At 43.5% G+C, this 22,641-nt stretch overlaps 1 protein-coding gene across 2 annotated transcripts in view; it reads right to left on the bottom strand.

Annotated features, from left to right (window-relative positions):
- Positions 1-15,180, bottom strand: part of PRKCQ (protein kinase C theta) — a 52,887-nt gene extending 37,707 nt beyond the window's left edge. Inside the window, exons 1-5 of one of the 2 annotated variants that reach the window (XM_030216078.1) lie at positions 14,977-15,180; positions 10,972-11,032; positions 7,195-7,357; positions 4,142-4,173; positions 3,944-4,029 (exon numbers count right to left, since the gene is read on the bottom strand). In XM_030216078.1, coding sequence (XP_030071938.1) covers positions 3,944-4,029; positions 4,142-4,173; positions 7,195-7,357; positions 10,972-11,032; positions 14,977-15,141 — 507 coding nt within the window. In that variant the 5' untranslated portion in view covers positions 15,142-15,180. Of the gene's footprint in view, positions 1-3,943; positions 4,030-4,141; positions 4,174-7,194; positions 7,358-10,971; positions 11,033-11,126; positions 11,168-14,976 lie in introns of those variants that run through there. The other variant, XM_030216077.1, reaches the window with a different exon arrangement.
- Positions 15,181-22,641: the final 7,461 nt, after the last annotated feature.

Below are 22,641 nucleotides of genomic sequence, written 5' to 3'. Positions count from 1 at the left end.
TGTGAAGGAAGTAATAAGTAACACTTGTACCAAACTACTAGCTAAACGTTTCAACAGGATGTACAACTGACATAATTTCCTACCTCTCTGCACTGATATGTGAGAATCAGAACGTAAGTGCAGTAAAGGACCTTAGCAAGATTTTACCTTCCCTTTAAAATCACAAATCTTGAGAAATATTAATGATACACCATGAGCATACTCTTATGCTTAGTAGTAGGCAGGCTAGAAATAGTGTGAATAAATAAAGAATGATCCTTTTTCCTGCTTTTTGAGATATTTTAATGTTGAATTCACAATATTTGTTACTCTGGTTTTCAAGTACAGTGGTGTGGTAGCCGAGTTAGTCCCCGCAGGCCCCGTCTCTATCCCCGCAGGTTCTGTCCCCTTCCCCGCCCCATCCCCATGGGCTCTTCTCATCTGCAGAAGCCTCGAACACTTATGATTTTATATTTAAATCTTTTTATTAACGTATGAAAAGGAACAATATGCTGTGCAACTATTGTGTATAAATTACAAATAGAAAAGAATAATAACAATGAGCAGCTATAATAACCCCCCCCCCCCACCCTCTACCCTTCCAACCCCAACAAAAGCTGACTTCTACTACCTCAAGAAATCCTAATCCACCCTGTTAAAATGTCCAGGGGTACAAAATACAACCCGTTCTGTATGCCCTTGAGGGGAGAAATATGCCACAGCAAGCAAAATTTGCATGGGGGATCCTGTACATCCTGCTACCAGCATATCTTCTAAGAAGACATCTTCTATTGCAGGAAGGACTGTGGAAGACAGGAGAGCTAGACGGAATCATGAGACTGTTGATGACTTCTCATTCATCCACAGATTAAAAATCATAACAGTTTCATGAGAGATTTGCAAGCACTGCCTCCACTGTATACAAATCTCTCTTATGAATATTCATTATGGATATCCTGAAAACCTGACTGGCTGGGGTGCCTCCAGTCCAGGGTCAGGTTTGGGAATCACTGTTATAGAAATTTCTTTAATGTTGTTTTGGAGGAATCTCTCAGGCTCATTTTCGAAAGAGAAGGACACCCATCTTTCGACACAAATCTGAACATGGGCGTCCTTCTCACAGGGTCGCCCAAATCGGTATAATGGAAAGCTGATTTTGGGCGTCCCCAACTGCTTTCCATCGCAGGGATGACCAAAGTTCACGGGGGCGTGTCGGAAGCATAGCGAAGGCAGGACTTGGGCGTGCCTAACACATAGACGTCCCTGACCCATAATCGAAAAAAAGGGCGTCCCTGATGAGCACTTGGACGACTTTACCTGGTTCTGTTTTTCTTACGACCAAGGTACAAAAAGGTGCCTGAACTGACCAGATGACCACTGGAGGGATTTGTGGATGACCTCCCCTTACTCCCCCAGTGGTCACTAACCCCCTCCCACCCTCAAAAAAAATCTTTAAAAATATTTTATGCCAGCCTCTATGCCAGTCTCAAATGTCATACTCAGGTCCATGACAGCAGTATGCAGGTCCCTGGAGCAGTTTTAGTGGGTGCAGTGCACTTCAGGCAGGCGGACCCAGGCCCATCCCCCCCTACCTGTTACACTTGTGGTGGTAAATGTGAGCCCTCCAAAACCCACCAGAAACCCACTGTACCCACATCTAGGTGCCCTCCTTCACCCGTAAGGGCTATGGTAGTGGTGTACAGTTGTGGGTAGTGAGATTTGGGGGGGCTCAGCACACAAGGTAAAGGAGCTATGTACCTGGGAGCAATTTATGAAGTCCACTGCAGTGCCCCCTAGGGTGCCCGGTTGGTGTCCTGGCATGTGAGAGGGACCAGTGCACTACGAATGTGGCTCCTCCCACGACCAAAGGGCTTCCATTTGGTCGTTTCTGAGATGGGCGTCCTTGGTTTCCATTATCGCCGAAAATCAGAAATGACCAAGTCTAGGGATGACCATCTCTAAGGACAACCTAAATTTCAGGATTTGGGTGTCCTCGACCGTATTATCGAAACGAAAGATGGACTTCCATCTTGTTTCGATAATATGGGTTTCCCCGCCCCTCTATTGAGATGTTTTGCAAGGACGTCCTCAGCAAAACTTGGGCGTCCCTTTCGATTACGCCCCTCTCTGTTTACTCAGGGTTTGGAGATGATGGAGCTCATTTTCAAAACAAAAAAGGTCCAAGAAACTTCATAAGGTGACAGAAGGATGTTTTTCTCTCAAAAACATCCACATTGTGATTTTTGACACCCCGATTTTAGACATTTTGCCAAAGTTCATCCAAATTTCAAAGGAGGGGGTGATGGGGAACCAACTGCTCTATAAATTAAAGCTAAGCTGCCACTTCTTTTCCCAGGTCTTGAACAATGTAAAATTTTATTACCAGGTGGACTCAACTCAGAAGCAATAAAAGAATCTCCATCCTGAAGGCAAGTCTCATTAATAAAAGCAAATCCTACTTGTGAATCACTTATTAAATCTTTTATAACAACTTATTTATTACAAACTGATCTAGCGTCAAAGTATAAACAAGGACAGGAAGATATGAAGAATTGTCCTGTGAATAAGTCAAAGGAGCACAAGCAAGTGTTCTAGTCGTGATTTTGGATTTAACATATTTTCTAGACTTTAATAAAGGGCGATTCTTTATAATTATTTCAATTGGATAGGAGTATTTTTGTTGAACTGCCGAAATACCTCTTTAGGTGTAGCCTGAGCAAAGTTTAAAATCCCCCCCACCCAACCAAACATAATACAATTAAAGTTACCCAACGCATGTTGACCAATAGAGAAAACAAAGGTTACGACTGAGGTCTACAAAATCCTGAGTGGTGTGGAGCAGGTGGAAGTGAATCAATTTTTCATTTATTCAAAAAGTACAAAGACCAGGGGACGCTCAATGAAATTGCATGGAAATACTTTTAAAACAAATAGGAGGAAATATTTTCTCACTCAAAGAATAGATAAGATCTGGAACTCGTTGTTGGAGGATGTGGTAACAACAGTTAGTGTATCTGGATTTAAAAAAGGTTTGAACAAGTTCCTGGAGGAAAAGTCCATAGTCTGTTATTGAGAGAGACATGGGGGAAGCCACTGCTTGCCTTGGGATTGGGATTGGAAGCATGGAATGGTGCTACTAATTGGGTTTCTGCCAGGTAATTGTGACCTGGATTGGCCACTGCTGGAAGCAGGATACTGGGCTAGATGGACCATTGGTCTGGCCCAGTATGGCTATTCTTATGTTCTTATGTAAAAGAGGTGCCTCTAAATAAGTGTTGAATTCACCATCAAGAAAGGCCTTGAACCACTTCACCAATCTCTCTTACTTACTAGCCTCTTCTGCCTAGTTAAACCCTATGGAATATTGACCCCTAAATGGCCAGCTGGTACTTGTAGAGCCAAATCACAAAGACACAGTGAAAGAGACAAGAAGGATGATGTCAGAAAAAACTTCTACTGGACTAAAAACGTTCACAGCAAAAGTTTATTATTACAACCTGGACTCGACACGAATCGTGTTTCGGCCACTCCAGCCTGCCTCAGGAGTCCCTATATTTTAACTCTATGTCAATTTCTTGATGAAAAAAAATAGACTTCAAAAACGGACTTCAAAATGTTCTTCTTGGCTTGAAGGTGCATCGTCACAACCGAGCGAGGGCACCTTCAAGCCAATTAAAATACAGGGACTCCTGAGGCAGGCCTGAGTTTTTTCTGACTTGAAGATGTTTTTTCTGACATCATCCTTCTTGTCTCCTTCGCTGTGACTTTGTGCTTCAGCTGGTACTTGAACAGGCCTGTCAAGCACTTACATTCACGATGAATGCCTCTTATTCTCTCGTCTGCTTCATAGTAAACCAAAACATTTTGCCTTCCTTGCCCGGATTTCCTCTTGTTGCATTTCAAGCCTTCTGGTGTTTGAAATGTTACCAATGCACGGCTGAGAAAGCTTCCAGCCCACACTCACCATTGTCTCCCTGCTGTTGACGGCAGATCCCGTGCACTTGGCGATGACTTTGTCGATACATTTCTTGTGAATGGCAGCATTACATTCTGGAAATAAAACAAAAATAAAATAAAACGAGGAACAACATAAGCAAAGACGACGTATTACAAAACGTAGAGGTTGATCGATGTAAAAAGTACAAAAATAGAAGACTCTTACGTCTGCACTGATAACCTTGCTTATTAAGACCCCTGAAAAAGAGAACACAAACAGGCATTTTAAACAAAGCATGTTAGAAAACTATAAAAACAAGGAGATGATATTTAAGTTTTTTTTATTTACTGTTGCGAAAGTCACTGCAATCATTCTGCATGTAAAGAACTAAGGGGGCCCTTTTACCAAGCTGCGGGAAAACGGGTCCTGTGTTGGTGGTAGGGGCCATTTTTCCCATGCACCAGCGCTCTTTTTACCACTGTGGGTAAAAAACCCCCCAGCAAACATGGCCATGCGGTAAGAGAACTCTTACCGCATGGCCATTCAATGGGGAGCCTTTTAAGGGCTCCCACGCTAACCCGGTGGTAACTGGGCAGCGAGCGGCGATGCTCGATTACCGCCAGGTTACCGCTGCGCAAGCCATTTCCAGGGGTAGGACTACTATCAGCAGCCGCGTTGGGCTGGCGGTAGTCCTGAAAGAGCGAGCGGTAAGCCCGCGTTGGGCTTACCGGCGCTCTGTAAAAGGGCCTCTCAATATGTTGTGTCCCTGTGGAGTGCAAGAAGTTTGGGTATTTAGGATAAGTTTTCAGATGCTTAAAGTACCTTATTTCTACATATAACAACAAAAGGCGATTCTAAACAGGAATAGAGAGCCCATCCTACTACTACTACTTATCATTTCTATAGCGCTACTAGACGTACGCAGCGCTGTACATTTGAACAAAAAGAGACAGTCCCTGCTCGACAGAGCTTACAATCTAATTAGGACAAACAGGACAAATAAGGGATAAGGACAAAGAGTAGAAAGATTCCGGAATCCCAAAGAGTAGCAAGATTCCGTGCAGAATCCCAAAGAGTAGCAAGATTCCGGAATCCCAAAGACTACTACTTAGCATTTCTATAGCGCTACTAGACGTACGCAGCGCTGTACACTTGAACATGAAGAGACAGTTCCTGCTCGACAGAGCTTACAATCTAATTAGGACAAACAGGACAAATAAGGGATAAGGACAAAGAGTAGAAAGATTCCGGAATCCCAAAGAGTAGCAAGATTCCGTGCAGAATCCCAAAGAGTAGCAAGATTCCGGAATCCCAAAGACTACTACTACTACTTAGCATTTCTATAGCGCTACTAGACGTACGCAGCGCTGTACACTTGAACATGAAGAGACAGTTCCTGCTCGACAGAGCTTACAATCTAATTAGGACAGATAAGGGATAAGGACAAAGAGTAGCAAGATTCCGTGCAGAATCTCAAAGACTAGCAAGATTCCGGAATCCCAAAGAGTAACAAGATTCCATGCAGAATCTCAAAGACTAGCAAGATTCCGGAATCCCAAAGAGTAACAAGATTCCATATAGGATCTCAAATACTACTACTACTACTTATCATTTCTATAGCGCTACTAGACGTACGCAGCGCTGTACATTTGAACATGAAGAGACAGTCCCTGCTCGACAGAGCTTACAATCTAATTAGGACAGACAAACAGGACAATCCTGCCTTATCCAGCTTTGTGTGCTTGACCATGGTATTTTGTGTTGGGACTTGCATCATTTCTTTATGTTGGGTTTTGTTTCTGAAACTGTTTAAACTGCTTGTTAAATGTTGGGAGTTATTTTAGAAGCCAGACTACCACTAGAGATTGTGTCTGCCATTGTGAACCCGGAGCTGCCATCGACAACAGCAACAACTTGGAATTATTGCTACCCTCCCTTTTCTAGACCACCAAGGCATTCATCAGATAGGCCCAGGGGGGAGGCTTACAGGGAGGTGAGGAGTCTTCGGTAGAAGGTGGGGCTTGCAGGAAGGGGATGGAGGGCTCTTCAGGAAGACTTTTGGGAGGGGGATAGATGCATTTGGGGGGTCTTCGGGAGGGGGGGAGGATGCTCTCGGGAGGTTGGGAGCAAGTCGCATACCCCCAGATTCTATATAGCACACCTAGAATTATGCGCAATTCTGCTTGTAAATCTAGGTGTATTTTATAACTATATGCATAGATTAATTATTTTAACAGGTGTTAAGCATTGTTAACAAGCAATAATGAGCACTAATTGGCAAAAATTAGAATTTACGTGCATACATTGGGGGGATGGATGCATTTGGGGGGGGTCTTCGGGGGGGGGGAGGATGCTCTCGGGAGGTTGGGAGCATGGAATGTTGCTACTCTTTGGGGTTCTACATGGAATCTTGTTACTCTTTAGGATTCTGGAATCTTGCTATTCTTTGCAGTTCTACCTGGAATGTTGCTACTCTTTGGGGTTCTACATGGAATCTTGTTACTCTTTAGGATTCCGGAATCTTGCTATTCTTTGCAGTTCTACATGGAATGTTGCTACTCTTTGGGTCTCTGCCAGGTACTTGTGACCTGGATTGGCCACTGTTGGAAACAGGATGCTGGGCTTGATAGACCCTCAGTCTGTCCCAGTGTGGCATTACTTATGTACTTAGGGATTCTAAATGGAATGTTGCTACTCTTTGGGGTTCCACATGGAATCTTGTTACTCTTTAGGATTCCGGAATCTTGCTATTCTTTGCAGTTCTACATGGAATGTTGCTACTCTTTGGGTCTCTGCCAGGTACTTGTGACCTGGATTGGCCACAGTTGGAAACAGGATACTGGGCTTGATGGACCTTTGGTCTGTCCCAGTATGGCAACACTTATGTATTTAGGATTCTGAATGCAATCTTGCTACTCTTTAGGGTTCTAAATGGAATGTTGCTATACAATTTGAAATTCTGCATGGAATCTTGTTATTCTTTGGGGTTCTACATGGAATGTTGCTACTATTTGGGTTTCTGCCAGGTACTTGTGACCTGGATTGGCCACTGTTGGAAACAGGATGCTGGGCTTGATGGACGTTTGGTCTGTCCCAGTGTGGCAATACTTATGTACTTATGTAACTTGGTTGTCTTCTTTGATTATTGCTATTTAGAAAATAAAAGATACACTCTTTACCCATTCCTCCCTCCCCCTTTTTCTACTCCCCTCCCCAAACCCGAGTACAAATACAAGAACGCTAAAGGAAAGATCGGATGAACCAGCAAGTTACTGTACCAGACAAACTCATGGCAGACGGAGCAGAACGTGGGCTGAGGGAAAAAGGTGGCGATGAACTCGTGGCATTTGACGTCATGAACTTTGGCTTGTTTCATGGCACCTCTGCGCTGGTGCAGGGTGAAGAAGCCTTCCGTCTCAGGCTCGCTCTGCTCTTTGGTGTCTAAGGGATGGAAAAGTTACAGCAGGTGAGAAAAACACGTGGCATACATCGGTGTTACCAAATCGGGTTCTTAAGGTCCGTCGGACAGATCTGCATGTCAGAGAGTCACAATGAGCAACTTATATATTTAAAATTATTCCTAACCCACCTATTCCTAGTACTAGATAGGAAACAAAATTAAAAACACATAGGGGTCATTTTGTTGACCGATGCCAGCGTTATGTTTAGAAATTCAGGGGTCTTTTTACTAAGCCATGGTAAAAAATGGCCTGCGGTAGTGTAGGTGTGTTCATTGGGTGCGTGCCGGTCCAGTTTATACCGCATCTACAAAAAATGGGTTCTTTTTAATGGGACGGGAAAAGCACCTGCGGTATAAATGAAACCAGCACGTGCCCAAAACTGGCCTGAGACCTTAATGCCACCCATTGATCTAGCGGTAAAGGCTCACATACTACATGCGTGGTGACCAATTGGCACACACCAAGTGCCAATTACTGCCGGAACTGGCGCGTGTAGGAGGAAATAAATAAATAATTCATCCAGGCGTTATGGGTGCGCATCAAAGGGTATGGTGGCCTGGCTGCACGTGCATAGAGCCTACCGTGGCTTAGTAAAATAGCCCCTCAATGATGTGCCTTGTCTGGGCTTCAGCATTGAATTTCCAGGTTTGCAGAGCCGGCTAACGCATAGTTGGTTGAGGCCCCCTTTTACCAAACTGTGGCAAAAGTGGGCCGGTGCTGGTGTCAGCGCGTGTTTTACATGTGCGTTGAGGCTCCCTTTTACCGCAGCTGGTCTTTGCCTTCCTGCAGGAAATGGCCACGCAGCAAGTAAAGCACTTGCCGCACTGCCATTTCAGGGGAGCTCTTACCGCCACCCATTGAGGTAGTGGTAAGGGCTCCTGCCAGTGGCGTAGAAAGGGCGGCGTGGTGGGGGCAGTCCACCCCAGGTGCATGCTGCTGGAGGGTGCAGAGAGCAGCCGCGCGCCTGTCGGCTCCACTGGTTCCCTGCTCCCTCTGCCCCGGAACAGGTTACTTCCTGTTCTGGAGCAGAGGGAGCATGCTTGAGGGGGGGGGGCTTGATGCGCCGGGGAGAAGGGGGTGTCATTGCACCGTGGGGGGGGGGCTTGATGCGCCGGGGAGGGGGGTGTCATTGTGCTGGGGGGGGGGAGTGTGGCTGCCGCTGCACCCGGGGGGGGGGGGGGGGTGCGCAGTAGCCATCCGCCCCGGGTGGTAGTTGACCTAGGATCGCCACTGGCTCCTGCATTAACCTGGCGGTAACCGGGCAGCGCGCGGCACTGCCTGATTACCACCGGGTACACTCTGGCGCTACAAAAATAAATACATTGAAAAGACTGAGGCCTTTCTTTCTAACTCGCTTGTTTGCACTTTAGTTCAATGTTTAGTGTTAACCAAATTTGATTACTGTAATGCTGTTTATTCAGGTCTAAAGGTCTCTCTTACCAAAAAACTTCAAATAGCTCAGAATACTGCGGCTTGTTTTGTATGTAAAACCCTTCCATTCGCCAAGTCAGCTCCTCTTTTAATCAAACAGCGTTGGCTTTGGCTTCCAATTAATGCAAGAGTTACCTTTAAACTATGTGTACTTGTTCATCAAATATTATTTGGCCTTTTACTTGACTATATGCCAATACTTGTTAGAATTACCTTTACAAAATGCTCATCCAATGTCGAGAGACTATCGTCTCCATTTTCCGTGTTGTAAAAATCTTACAGATCTATTCATGATGCAAGTTTCACCTACCAAGCTACTAGGAAATGCAAATTCCTACCAAAGTCACTCAAATATGTTACGGACTGCTTGAAATTTTGTAAATTGTTGAAAGAATTCTTATTTAGTGATTTCCTTGCCACGATTGGTGATTATTTTTCTTTTAGATTGTTGTTTCAAAATGCCATCTTTTTGCTTGGATATTTTTACCTTTTATTGCTTTGTATTTACGTTATAGTTCTCTTACTGTAATTTTCTTTAAAAGTTTGATGTAAGCCACATTGAACCCGAACTTGTTTGGGATAATGCAGGGTACAAATGCTATAAATCCGGGGCTTTTTTTGAGGGGGTACTTGGGGGTACTGAGTACCGGCACCTTTCCCATTGTCTGCTAAAATTGACCCAAGGAACCCAAGATTTAACGAAAGAGCTCAGGCTCTACACACCAATTCTGCCTTGTCATAGATTCTGTGACTGGTTGCAGGGGTTCTGGCTATTGTGGGGTGGGTCCCTCAGTGATCACCCCACCCCTGAAGGGTGGCCTGGCATTTGAGTACCGGCACCTTTTTTGCTAGAAAAATGCACTGCATAAATCAATAAATATGTATACCAACAAGGAAAAGAGAGTACTACATATAATGTTACACAAAAATCTCTCAAATTCAATGGTAAAATAGTACTTTAGAAAAACTAAACGTCTGTGAAGTGCATTAAGCTCTAAACGATAGATAAGGGAAAAAACCTCTGAAACCGACCCAACCTCCAACCTGAATAATTGTCTTTAATAACAAAGGTTGGAAAAAGTCAATGGGTTCCTTATCATCATTGGCAAAAAATCCCCTTAAATTCTATCATGCAAAAATGCTAAAACTTCACAGAACTGACTGTGGATCCAAAAACAAGAAGTGGAAAGATATCTTAATTCAACTTCCAAGTGCAGGTAGGAAACAACGTGTAGATGATCGGTCCAACACACCGACTTTGGCCAGAGTTTCGCTATAAAGTAGCTGTCTCAAGGCGTGAGCAACCAGAAAACGTAAACACGTTCAGGCTTCCTGCTACAAGATCCCTCACGCCTTGAAACAGCTACTTTATAGCGAAACTCTGGCCAAAGTCGGTGTGTTGAACCCAGTGATGTAGCCACAGGTGGGCCTGGGTGGGCCAGGGCCCACCCACTTAGGGTTCAGGCCCACCCAACAGTAGCACATGTTTAGCGGTAGCTGGTGGGGATCCCAAGCTCCGCCAGCTGAAGACTTCCCCCTGATGGTAATGAAAACGCTGCTCTCCATGATACTGGCATCTGCACATGCTCAGTTTTCAGCGCATGCCTGCTGCAGACTGCCATGGTGGAAAGAAGTGTTTTCCCGCCAGCTGAGATATTTTTTTGGCGGTGGTGGGGGAGGAGGGGGAGAACACTTGGTGCCCACCCACTTCTTGCCTAGGCCCACCCAAAATCTGTTGTCTGGCTACGCCCCTGGTTGGACCGATCATCCGCAAGTTGTTTCCTACCTGCACTTGGAAGTTGAATTAAGATATCTTTTCATTTCTTGTTTTTGGATCCACAGTCAGTTCTGTGAGGTTTTAGCATTTTTGCATGATAGAATTTAAGGGTTTTTTATGCCAATGATGATAAGGAACCCATTGACTTTTTCCAACCTTTGTTATTAAAGACAATTATTCGGGTTGGAGGTTGGGTCGGTTTCAGAGGCTTTTTCCCTTATCTATCGTTTAGAGCTTCTAAAGTACTATTATGCCATTGTATTCGAGAGATTTCTGTGTAACATACATCAATAAATAAACAACATTCTATTTGCCTTCTTAGCCACTGCCGCCCTGTTCTGTGAAATAAATGAAATAATGAATAAAATCAAATAATCGGGACTTACCACTTTGTTCCAGGAAGTATCGTGCGTTCATTAACATTCTGCCTTGTGGCCTTAGCTCTATCTGTTTTGGAAAAGCAAAATGAACCACTTAGATTAGAACACCTGACCCAAAACGGTTCAAGACCAGAGAAAGAGCGATAGTAAGCCCCACTTACTGAATATTTTCCTAGAGACACAGAGGGGCTGATGGAAGACATTAAGAAGATGCAGAAAGTCGTCAAGTTGAAGAATGTTGAAATGTTACTTAATTTGCTTTCCTGCAACTTATGGGGGGAGGGGAGTGAGGGGTTTGAATTCATGCCCATCCCTACAGTAAATCATGTCGAAAAGGAACAGCACCCTGCACTTTCCTCCAAAATCTGGTAAATCTGAGGAAAAGGGAAGAAAGGATTCCCCCCATGTTTATTCTGGAAAACTTTGCTAACACAATTTCTTTCCTTTTGCAGTTTTTTCAAGGGGTTGGAAGGTAGTAAAGAAATTGCTTAATTTAGTGTCCTGTGTTATTTTTAGATTTTTGTTTTGTTTCATTCTTTGATTAATTTTTCTTTCAGGGCAATTTTGTTGATGGGGGGGGGGGGGGGGCTGTGGTGGCTGCCTCTCTCTCCCCTCCAGGGACAGCTCATGACAACCTACTCCAACCCCCCCCCCCATGACAACCTGCATCTCCTTAAGAGCATTACCAAACCCCATCTTCAACCTCCACTGATTCCCCTCCCCTCTAGCACCAGAACAGAGGCAGCTGTTCAATGGTGGTATTTACCAAGGATATAAGTGATACACTGTCAGAACAGGAGCAATCCCCCTTCACTCCCAAACTAGGAGCTGGAGTCTTGGAAACAAGTGGCTTAGAAACACAGCCTAAAACCACATATTTAGAAATCGTTGCAGCAAGCAAGGCAGCTATAAAGTGTTTCAGATTGCATATGGTGCCATTAGCATGTGCCTGTTTTGTAAAATTACCGTGTGTGCATGTACCACCACCCATTTTGTAGATGGTAGAGGTTCATGCGGTGTCCATGCGCTAAACAGTTAGCTTGTGGTAAGGTAGCTGTGTAGTGGAGGAGTGGCCTAGTGGTTAGATCACTGGTCTTGCAATCCAGAGGTGGCCGGTTCAAATCCCAATGCTGCTCCTTGTGATCTTGGTCAAGTCACTTAACCCTCCATTGCCTCAGGTACAAACTTAGATTGTGAGCCCTCCAGGAACAGAGAAATATCCAAACTACCTGAATGTAGCTCACCTTGTGCTACTACTGAAAAAGGTGTGAGCAAAATCTAAATAAATAAATAAAGATTCTAGAATTCTAAAGAATAACAAAATTCCATGTAGCAACATTCCATGTAGAACCCCAAAGAGTAACAAGATTCTTTGGGGTGGAGGAGTGGCTTAGTGGTTAGAGCACCAGTCTTGCAATCCAGAGGTGGCTGGTTCAAATCCCACTGCTGCTCCTTGTGATCTTGGGCAAGTCACTTAACCCTCCATTGCCTCAGGTACAAACTTAGATTGAGAGCCCTCCTGGGACAGAGAAATATCCAGAGTACCTGAATGTAACTCACCTTGAGCTACTATGGAAAAAGGTGTGAGCAAAATCAAAATAAATAAAAGTGGGCTGATCTCATTCAACAAGGGAGTTATCCATCCATCATAAGGTTTTTCCTTTGATGAGTCAGCAAATGAATCCTTCTTGGGTCTCTTTTTAAAGAACCTCCTGTGGATGTGTCAGGAATCACTGAAACTACTTTATTTATTTATTTGGATTTTGCTCACACCTTTTTCAGTAGTAGCTCAAGGTGAGCTACATTCAGGTACACTGGGTATTTCCCTGCCCCTGGAGGGCTCACAATCTAAGTTTGTACCTGAGGCAATGGAGGGTTAAGTGACTTGTCCAAGGTCACAAGGAGCAACAGCAGCAGGATTTGAACTGGACACCTCTAGATGTCAAGGTTGATGCTCTAACCACTAGGCCACTCCTCCACTCCAGTTATCAGTTATCAGTTATAACAGTGGTTATAACAGTGGTTCCCAAATCTGGTTCTGGAGGCATCACAGCCAGTCAGGTTTTCAGGATATCCACAATAAATATTTATGGCAGTGCATGCAAATCTCTCTCATGAATATTCATTGTGGATATCCTGAAAACCTGACTGGCTGGGATGCCTCCAGAACCAGATTTGGGAACCACGGTCATAACTTAAGGAACCTCTCTGGTGCAGCTGCCAAGGTACCCAAGAGTCTTTTGTAAAATATGTATAGGGTCTTGGGAAAAACATGTATATTTGATGGTACTGAAGCACGAACATTCAAAACTTTCTATTTTAACTTAATCTAATTGAACATAGGCATTTTTATCCTGCTTAATCTGCTGGACTCAAGGCGGCTTACAATAAGACAGAAACATGTAGGATTACAATCAAATCAGTATCAATTTCAAAATCGTATACAATAATTCTGTATCTAAAAACTCACAAGTACCAGGATTTTGCAAAACTGTATGAACAAGGGGAGTCAGTGAAAGAGCAAGGTTTGAAATTCAATGCTTCTGCTAGTTTTGAATACCAAAGAGGTAATAAATAAATACGATTCTTCCTCCCCTCAATCACTTCTGCAAATCCCAGGTCCAAACGCGCAGTTAGCAGAGTTATGTCTGCTTTGGAGCGGGTGTAAATTCATATGTGTATTTAAAAATCTGCCCAGGCGAAGCCCAGAACATACCCTCTTGAAATCTGTGCATGCGGGATACATATACGATAAGTAGCACCCCCCCCCCTAAAATCACTTCTTATACATGCATGATGATTTTACACATGTAAATTGTGTCATTATTATTTTTCAATCTTTATTTGTATTTTCTTAAGTGCTGGAAATAGCGGGGGTGGGGGTGGGGCTTTATTTATTTTAATTTCTCTCTCAGTGTTTGGTGCATCATCAGGATAGCTCATTTCCCTTCTTTTGACCTTTTCCACCTGGAACAATTTCTTGCTGGGAAGGAATAATGATTGTGAAATGGAAAGGTTATAAATAAGAATCTAAGCAAAGGAATGTATTTCCTTTGATATGTTTTTCATAATGTGGGTTATAGGATGAATTATTTATAATACTGACGATATTGTATTTGCTTTTTCCTAACGTTGCTGACTTTTCTTTTCCATGTTTATGGAATTTACTTTTTAAAAACTTAATTAAACCCTCTGAGAGTGAAAAAATTGATATGACAGATGAAGTTCTGTACAAGCTAGAAGTGGGTATGATCCTGAAAATGATAATGGACCAGAAACTTTGAATGATAAGGTGGATGTTATTGTGGATGATTAATGTCGAGATTATTGTTTTTCCCAGAGTTCCAGGTATGACTCCTAAAGTTTTCCTCAGAAATATTTCCTTAATTATTACTTCGAAAGGAGTGAAGCCTGTGAAAACTGGGACTGCTTTAATTAGTGGGATTTGAATTAGAGACTTAAGTATATGTATTGTTAAATAACTTCTGGTTTTTAAAAGACAGAGAATGTAATCAGATCTATTATTTCTAACTAAAATCTGGACAATAAGTATGTTCTCAATGAAATGAATTGACTATACACCGTATTTGGTCTTGAAGAAGCCAACCAGATGATCAATGTGGAATAATGAATTAGACGAGTAATATCTGGGGATAATCAGGTTAATACCATGTTTCCTTTTTTCTGTTTACTGTTTAATTGATCCCCTTGTCTTATTTCACTCTCCCTATTTTTCTTCACTTTGTGGTCTAAGAAAGAGAAAGATTGTATATAATCCATATATCTAGTTGGGATTGTTTTCTTCTTATATTGTATTAATGTGCAATCATCTCTGTATTACTGTTTGCAAAACGTAAGTAAAAAAAATGTGTTGATGCTATAGATCTTGCCCATGTATAACAGAGACAGTTACCCTCCAGTTTTCTATCACAAAGGGTTTGTATATACTGTACATCTTACGACATAACACGGCTAATTTCTGTTCTTTGAACTGGATGGAGGAGTCCTTACCCATATTTCTGTTTTCCCATTGTTCTTCCTGCACCTCTCTGCCAGCGAGTTCAATTGGATGCTGGTTTCGGAGACCAGGTCGCTGCTTTTTCCTTTCACAACAATGTACATGACTCTGCCCTTGTTGATATGGGCATCGAAGGAGCTGTTCCAAGGTGGGTACATGGTTGGTCTCTTTTGGACGTACAACTGTCCGTTCTCTGTCCATAGAAAGACAATCAATCATTACAACCTTGCATGTCAGCTGTGTCTCACACGTGGCACACTCCCCTATGTACGTTGATCATAATATGCCATCTGGTAGTTTGAAATGCACTCAAATAAATTATTTGCAACCTTGTAAAATAAATTCAGATTAGAGTCCTATTGGTTAAAAAGTTAGTATGGAAACGATCAGCCTTTACCAGGATATTACATCATCTTTTCCCTTAAAGGTACAGTGTCAGAAATTTCAAGTACTCAGAAAATCATTGCTGCATTGCTATATGACGTGGTTTATGTGGAGGGTAACCACCAGTCACCTATGCGTAAAGGCAAAGTAGGCGCCTTTTTCAAACCTATTTTTATAATAACAATTAGGCGCCTATCGGGCTTATTTTTGAAAGAGAAAAACATCCAAAAAGTGGCATAAAGTGGCAGATAAACGTTTTTTTTTCTTGCAAAAACTTCCAAATCGCTATTTTCAAAGCACATTTTTAGATGTGTTTTTTTCTATGCAGTTTGTATGCAGTGCATCCAAATCCCAAGGGGGGGGGGGGTGTTGGGGTGCAATTTGGGCGTTCCCACAATGTGCACGTTTTTCTGCCATAATAGAATAGAGCAAAAATGTCCAGGGCTAAAAGTTGGTCGTTTTGGTCCAGTCCTGTTTCAATGATGACTCACGTCACAAAAAGCTGCCCTAAATGACCAGATGACCGCTGGAAGGATTAAGGCATGACCCCCCCTTTACTTCCCCAGTGGTCACTGATCCCCTCACATCCCCCCAAAGATAGAGTACATTTCAGCCTCTATGACAGCATCAGATGTTATGACCAGTCCTATTAGAGCAGCAAGTAGGTCCCTGGAGTAGCCTAGTGGTGGGTGCAGTGCACTGTACAGAAGGGGAATTCAGGCCCATATCCCACTCTAACTGGTACACTTGTGGTGGAAGAGTTCCCAGAGAGGAGAGATAAGAGTGGAGCGGTACTGAGGAGCTGCAGAGTGAAAGCACTTGTAAGTCAATAAGAGGAGTTTGAACTGTATGCGGAAACAGATAGGGAGCCAATGAAGTGACTTGAGGAGAGGCAGGGGCGTAGCCAGACAGCAGATTTTGGGTGGGCCTAGGCAAGAAGTGGGTGGGCACCAAATGTTCTCTCTCCCATCCCCACATCAAAAAAATATCTCAGCTGGTGGGAAAATGCTTCTCTCCAGTCTCCACCTTGGTAGTGTGGAGCAGGCATGCTCTGAAAACTGAGCATGCGAAGGTGCCAGTATTGTGGAGAGCAGCATTTTCATTACCATGTGCTACAGCTGGATGGGCCTGAGCCCTAAGTGGGTGGGCCCTGGTCCATCCAGGCCCACCTGTGGCTACGCCACTGAGGAGAGGGCTAATATGAGCATAGCGACACTGGTGGAATATAAATCATGTAGCAGAATTTTGAACAGATTGAAGGGGAGAGAGATGGCTAAGTGGGAGACCTGTGAGAAGCAAGTTGCAATAGTCTAAGTGAGAGGTGATAAGAGTGTGGATGAGGGTTCTGGTAGTGTGCTCAGAAAGGAAAGGACGAATTTTGGTGATATTATAGAGAAAGAAACGACAGGTTTTAGTAATCTGTTGAATATGTGCAGAGGAGAGAGAGGAGTCGAAGATGACCTCAAGGTTACGAGCTGATGAGACAGTGAGGATGAGAATGTTATCCACAGAGATTGGGGGAAGAGGAGAAGTTGGTTTAGGGGGAAAGGTAAGAAGCTCAGCCTTGGTCATGTTTAGTTTCAGGATCAAGTACAGAAGGATTTCTCTTAACTTCAAAGGCTTTCCAATCATTCAATCCCTGTTTTGTCAATTCTTATTGTAAAGTATTTTAAGGTTTTAACCTTGCTTAATATAACAGAAAGCCAGGACTATAAGACCCAGAATGCTTTGCAAAACCAAAGTCCTTGAAGAATCAGCTGTTTAGAAACCTATAGCTGCAAGAAGGACCTTCTGATGACATACAGTTTCCTGCTGAGAACTCTTTTGAAGACACTTTTGTCAAATTGAGATTTTATCTTACAAAATTAGTGCAATGGATGGAAGGAAAGCATTTGAAATTGAACATTTCTAAAACTCAAATTGTTTTCCTCTCTGGTACAAAAGGAGTGGATGGTCTTTGTTAATATTCCTATTGTCCGACAGATTAGAAATTTGGGGGTGCAACTTGACACTACTTTGTCTATGGAAAATCAGGTTGGAAATATAATAGCAAAGGTTTTTTTTTTAATAAATTAAGGATTTTGAGGTGTATTAGATCACTGGTTACAGTCTCTAGTTTGTTCACTTTTAGATTATTGTTATGGTTAGCTAATGGGAAATACAGGTAACATGTTGAAGGTGTGGCAAGTTGTTCAAAATTCCATAGCCGGAGTGATTAAAGGAGGACCACGCTATGATCATGTAATTCCAATTTTGAAATCGCTGCATTGGCTCCCTCTAAACTTCTGTACCGAGTTTAAAATTTTAACGTTAGTTTTTTAAAACATTGAATGGTAATATCTCCCCAACACTCAGTGCTACTCTAAGGTGTTATCAACCCGCTCGCTCTCTGAGATCATCTAAGAAACAGCTACTCGCAGTGCCTTCGTTTCATCAGGTCTATTTGGAAGAATGTAGATCCTCTATTTTTTACATCGAAGGTCCGAAATTATGGAATGCGTTGCCCATTGAACTTCGTTTAATAAGAAAAAGCTTTAAGAACTCATTTACTTTTTCAGGCTTTTGGTTCCTTTGATGTATGATATTACTTTGCTGTTAGTAATATTTGAATTTATTTTGCAGAATGCTTTAAATGTAATATAGCAAATTTCTGTATACTTCACTATTAAACTTCACTATTAAAGATCGTATTGGACATTAATGAACTCTTTTACCTCAAACCCAACTTGATTGAATCTTATCTTCCCTATCCCAATACAACATTTTGTACTTATCCCGTACCGGGCTAGGCGAATGCTTTCACAGTATTATGTAAGCCACATTGAGCCTGCAAAAATGTGGGAAAATGTGGGATACAAATGTAACAAATAATAAATAATAAAATAATTTTTATTGTTATGTTTTATTGTACTTTGTATGTGGTTTGTTCCCCGCTTAGACTATTATAGATTTAGCAGGTTATAAATAAAGTTTTATTATTATTATTATTCCATTAAAACGTAAAAATAAAAGTCTTAGGAAAGCTGGACAGGACATGAGGCACATTCCCCTTAGATCAATAGAATAGACAGATGACCAGACATCATCATTCTGTTCACAACTGCACTATTGGTTTTAAGAAAACTATCGATTCTGCAACTGTGTTCGCAACTTGTCTCCATCAATAAAACATAACCCAGGATAATGATGTAGTCATGTTCCAGATGGTTTTAGTCAGCTCGATGCTTGTTTATTGCAGATTCCCATAACCATTTTTGCACTTTGAAGAGGGTAAAGTGGGAGAAGCATATTGATCTGGACATTCCCTTCTTTTGTAAATCCCCTGTGTCTATACTGAAATAACGGGAGATGGGATTTAGGAAACATGATTGCAAAGCACAAGAAGATCTTCATGGAATGTGGGACACGACTGCACAAGAAACACAGGAACGGACGATCCTTTATCAAATTGTTTCTATCACAATTATAAAAAAACAACTGTTACACCACATCAATCTTTATTATATCCTTCATATAAATATTAATTCTTAAAATTTCCTACACACTTTGTTGTTCTATAACATATAATTCTTGCACACTACAACAAATCACACCCAACATCTTGCCGGGTATTTGTGACCTGGATTAGCCACTGTTGGAAAAAGGATGCTGGGCTCGTTGGACCTTTGGACTTTCCCAGTATGGCAATACTTATGTACTTATGTAACACTAGTAAAAAAGGCCCGTTTCTGACACAAATGAAACGGGCGCTAGCAAGGTTTTCCTCGGAGTGTGTATGTTTGGGAGAGTGTATGTGAGAGTGACTGTGTGAGAGACAGAGTGAAAGTGTGAGTGTGTGTGTGTGAGAGAGAGAGTGAGTCTGGGTGTGAGTGTGTTTGTGAGAGAGTGTGTGAGAATGAGAGTGTGTGCAAGTGTGTATGTGAGACAGTGTGAGAGAGAGTGTGTGTGTGTGTGCGAGAGAGAGAGTGTGTGTGAGACACAGATTCTCTGTGAGAGTGAGTGTATGAGACCAAGCGAGTGTGTGAGTGACTGTGTGGCACATAGAGAGTGAATGTGATACAGTGTGAGACAGAGTGTGTGAGAGACACAGATTCTCTGTGAGAGTGAGTGTATGAGACCAAGCGAGTGTGTGAGTGACTGTGTGGCACATAGAGAGTGAATGTGATACAGTGTGAGACAGAGTGTGTGAGTGTGAGTCAGAAAGACATTGTATATGAGAGAGTGTGAGCCCTGCCCTCCCAATCCATGCCCATCTGTCCCCTGCCCCCTCCATTCATCCTTTTCCAGCAATTCCCCTCTCTCCCTGAGCCCTGCCCTCCCAATCCATGCCCATCCATGCTCCTCTGTCACCTGCCCCCTCCATTCATCCCTATCCAGCAATTCCCCTCTCTCCCTGTGCCCTGCCCTGCAATCCATATCCATCCATGCCCATCTGTCCCCTCCATTCATCCCTATCCAGCAATTCCCCTCTCTCCCTGAGCCCTGCCCTCCCAATCCATGCCCATCCATGCTCCTCTGCCCCCTCCATTCATCCCTATCCAGCAATTCCCTTCTCTCCCTGAGCCCTGTCCTGCAATCCATATCCATCCATGCCCATCTGTCCCCTCCATTCATCCCTATCCAGCAATTCCCCTGTCTCCCTGAGCCCTGCCCTCCCAATCCATGCCCATCCATGCTCCTCTGTCCCCTGCCCCCTCCATTCATCTCTTTCCAGCAATTCCCCTCTCTCCCTGAGCCCTGCCCTCCCAATCCATGCCCATCCATGCTCCTCTGTCCCCTGGCCCCTCCATTCATCCGTTTCCAGCAATTCCCCTCTCTCCCTGAGCCCTGCCCTCCCAATCCATGCCCATCCATGCTCCTCTGTCCCCTGCCCCCTCCATTCATCCCTTTCCAGCAATTCCCCTCTCTCCCTGAGCCTTGCCCTCCCAATCCATGCCCATCCATGCTCTTCTGTCCCCTGCCGCCTCCATTCATCCTTTTCCAGCAAGTCCCTCTCTCCCTTCCATGACCCCCCCTCGCATCCATGCTCCTCTCTCTCCCATGTCCCAGCCTGGCCCGCCCTCTTCCTCCCCCCCCCTTCGCATCCATGCCCCCCTCTTCGCATCCATGCTGTCGTTTCTCCCCTGCCCTTCCGCTCCCATTGTTCAACTTTACTGCCCACCCTCTTCTCTCCCCCCCAACATCCCTTTTTTTTTCTTTTTAAATTTACCTCCGTGGCGGTTCCGGCAGCGCAGCGTCAGGGAAGGAGGCGGCGCTCCCGACGTCTAGCCTTCCCTTCGCTGTGTTCCGCCTTCTTCTGACATCATCCTTGACGTCAGAAGAAGGCGGAAACAGCGAAGGGAAGGCTAGAGATGTCGGGAGCACCGCCTCCTTCCCTGACGCTGCGCTGCCGGAACCGCGTGCGTGGGTGCAATCCATTTAAAAAAAAAAAATTTTTCCGCCCTCGACGTCATGACGTTTGACGCAAGGGTGGGGCAGAGATGGCTGGCTGGCTTCACACCACGAATCCACGAATCCTACAGCCAGGGAGTGTTTGAGTGGCTTCAGAACGTTGTCTTCAGAACGTTCACGGTGCGTTTTATTATATTAGATATTCATTGTGTTCAGTTTTGGAGGCCGTACCTTGCTAAGGATGTAAAAAGAATTGAAGCGGTGCAAAGAAAAGCTACCAGGATGGTATGGGATTTGCGTTCCAAGACGTGTGAGGAGAGACTTGCTGACCTGAACATGTATACCTTGGAGGAAAGGAGAAACAGGGGTGATATGATACAGACGTTCAAATATTTGAAAGGTATTAATCCGCAAACGAACCTTTCCCGGAGATGGGAAGGCGGCAGAACTAGAGGGCATGAAATGAGATTGAAGGGGGGCAGACTCAAGAAAAATGTCAGGAAGTATTTTTTCACAGAGAGAGTAGTGGATGCTTGGAATGCCCTCCCACGGGAGGTGGTGGAGATGAAAACAGTAGCGGAATTCAAACATGCGTGGGATAAACATAAAGGAATCCTGTTCAGAAGAAATGGATCCTCAGGAGCTTAGCCGAGATTGGGTGGCAGAGCTGGTGGTGGGAGGCGGGGCTGGTGGTTGGGAGGCGGGGATAGTGCTGGACAGACTTATACAGTCTATGCCCTGAAGAGGACAGGTACAAATCAAAGTAGGGTATACACAAAAAGTAGCACATATGAGTTTATCTTGTTGGGCAGACTGGATGGACCCTGCAGGTCTTTTTCTGCCGTCATCTACTATGTTACTATATATATATATATATATATATATATATATATATATATATATCTTATAAGGGATTAACTATGAAGTACTCATTTTTATATCACTTTAGAGAACTTTATACTATATTCTGTGTCCAACATCACAAAAGATTCAATTCCTCCCGTCTTTTTTTCATCAGATTAAAACTATGCTGTCATATACTCCGTTTACTCTACTTCGCCCAAATTGGAGTTATTCATAGTCCATGATGTTGAGCAAACTAGTGAAAGTTCTCCCGGACTATTCCTCTTTCTTCCTATGTGCTCCTGTTAATCACCATTTACACTGGCGTTGAATATAAAGACGTGTCACTTCCACTGTAACCCAACACGATTCGTGTTTTGCACTCCTGAGCGTCTTCAGGGGTCACTATCTCTACATAGAACAATAGCAGTGACACCTTTTTCACATCATTCCATTTCATACAATACACACCTATATAACAATATACATAAAAACGCTTACCATCTACAACAAGCCGTTGAAATCTCATTCATGGCGCCACACAGCCGTGGGTATGCCTGAAACGGACTCCCACGCAGACGTATGGCCCACGTCATGACAGCGGAGTTTAAATACCGTACATCTTAAATGCTAAGCCACTCAATTTCTTTATTAAGGCCATGGGGAATTACTGCATTCCATAGAAAAATCAAACGTTGTTCCCTTCTCATCAACGTAAGGGGAACATTATCCCCCATCGGAGCTGTAAATTGATTCAATACCATGAATTGCAAATCTTGCACAGTATAATTTTTCTGGATCCAATGGAAGACCAGGGGGGCTTCAGCATGAGCGGTATGTAGGTTACTAAGATGCTGATCAACCCGCACCTTAATTTTTCAGATAGTCTGCCAGACATAGGAGACAACTTTTCAAAATTATTGGGGGTGCTAAACCCAGTGGAAATAATCCTTCCTTGTACACATACAAGGAATTTTCTCAATACTGGGGGTGCTCAAGCACCCACAGCACCCACAGAGTTGGCTCCTATGCTGCCAGAC

This window comes from Microcaecilia unicolor, chromosome 10 (assembly GCF_901765095.1).
Source record: "Microcaecilia unicolor chromosome 10, aMicUni1.1, whole genome shotgun sequence".
Lineage (NCBI taxonomy): Eukaryota > Metazoa > Chordata > Amphibia > Gymnophiona > Siphonopidae > Microcaecilia > Microcaecilia unicolor.
This window is presented reverse-complemented; position numbering and strand designations above follow the sequence as displayed.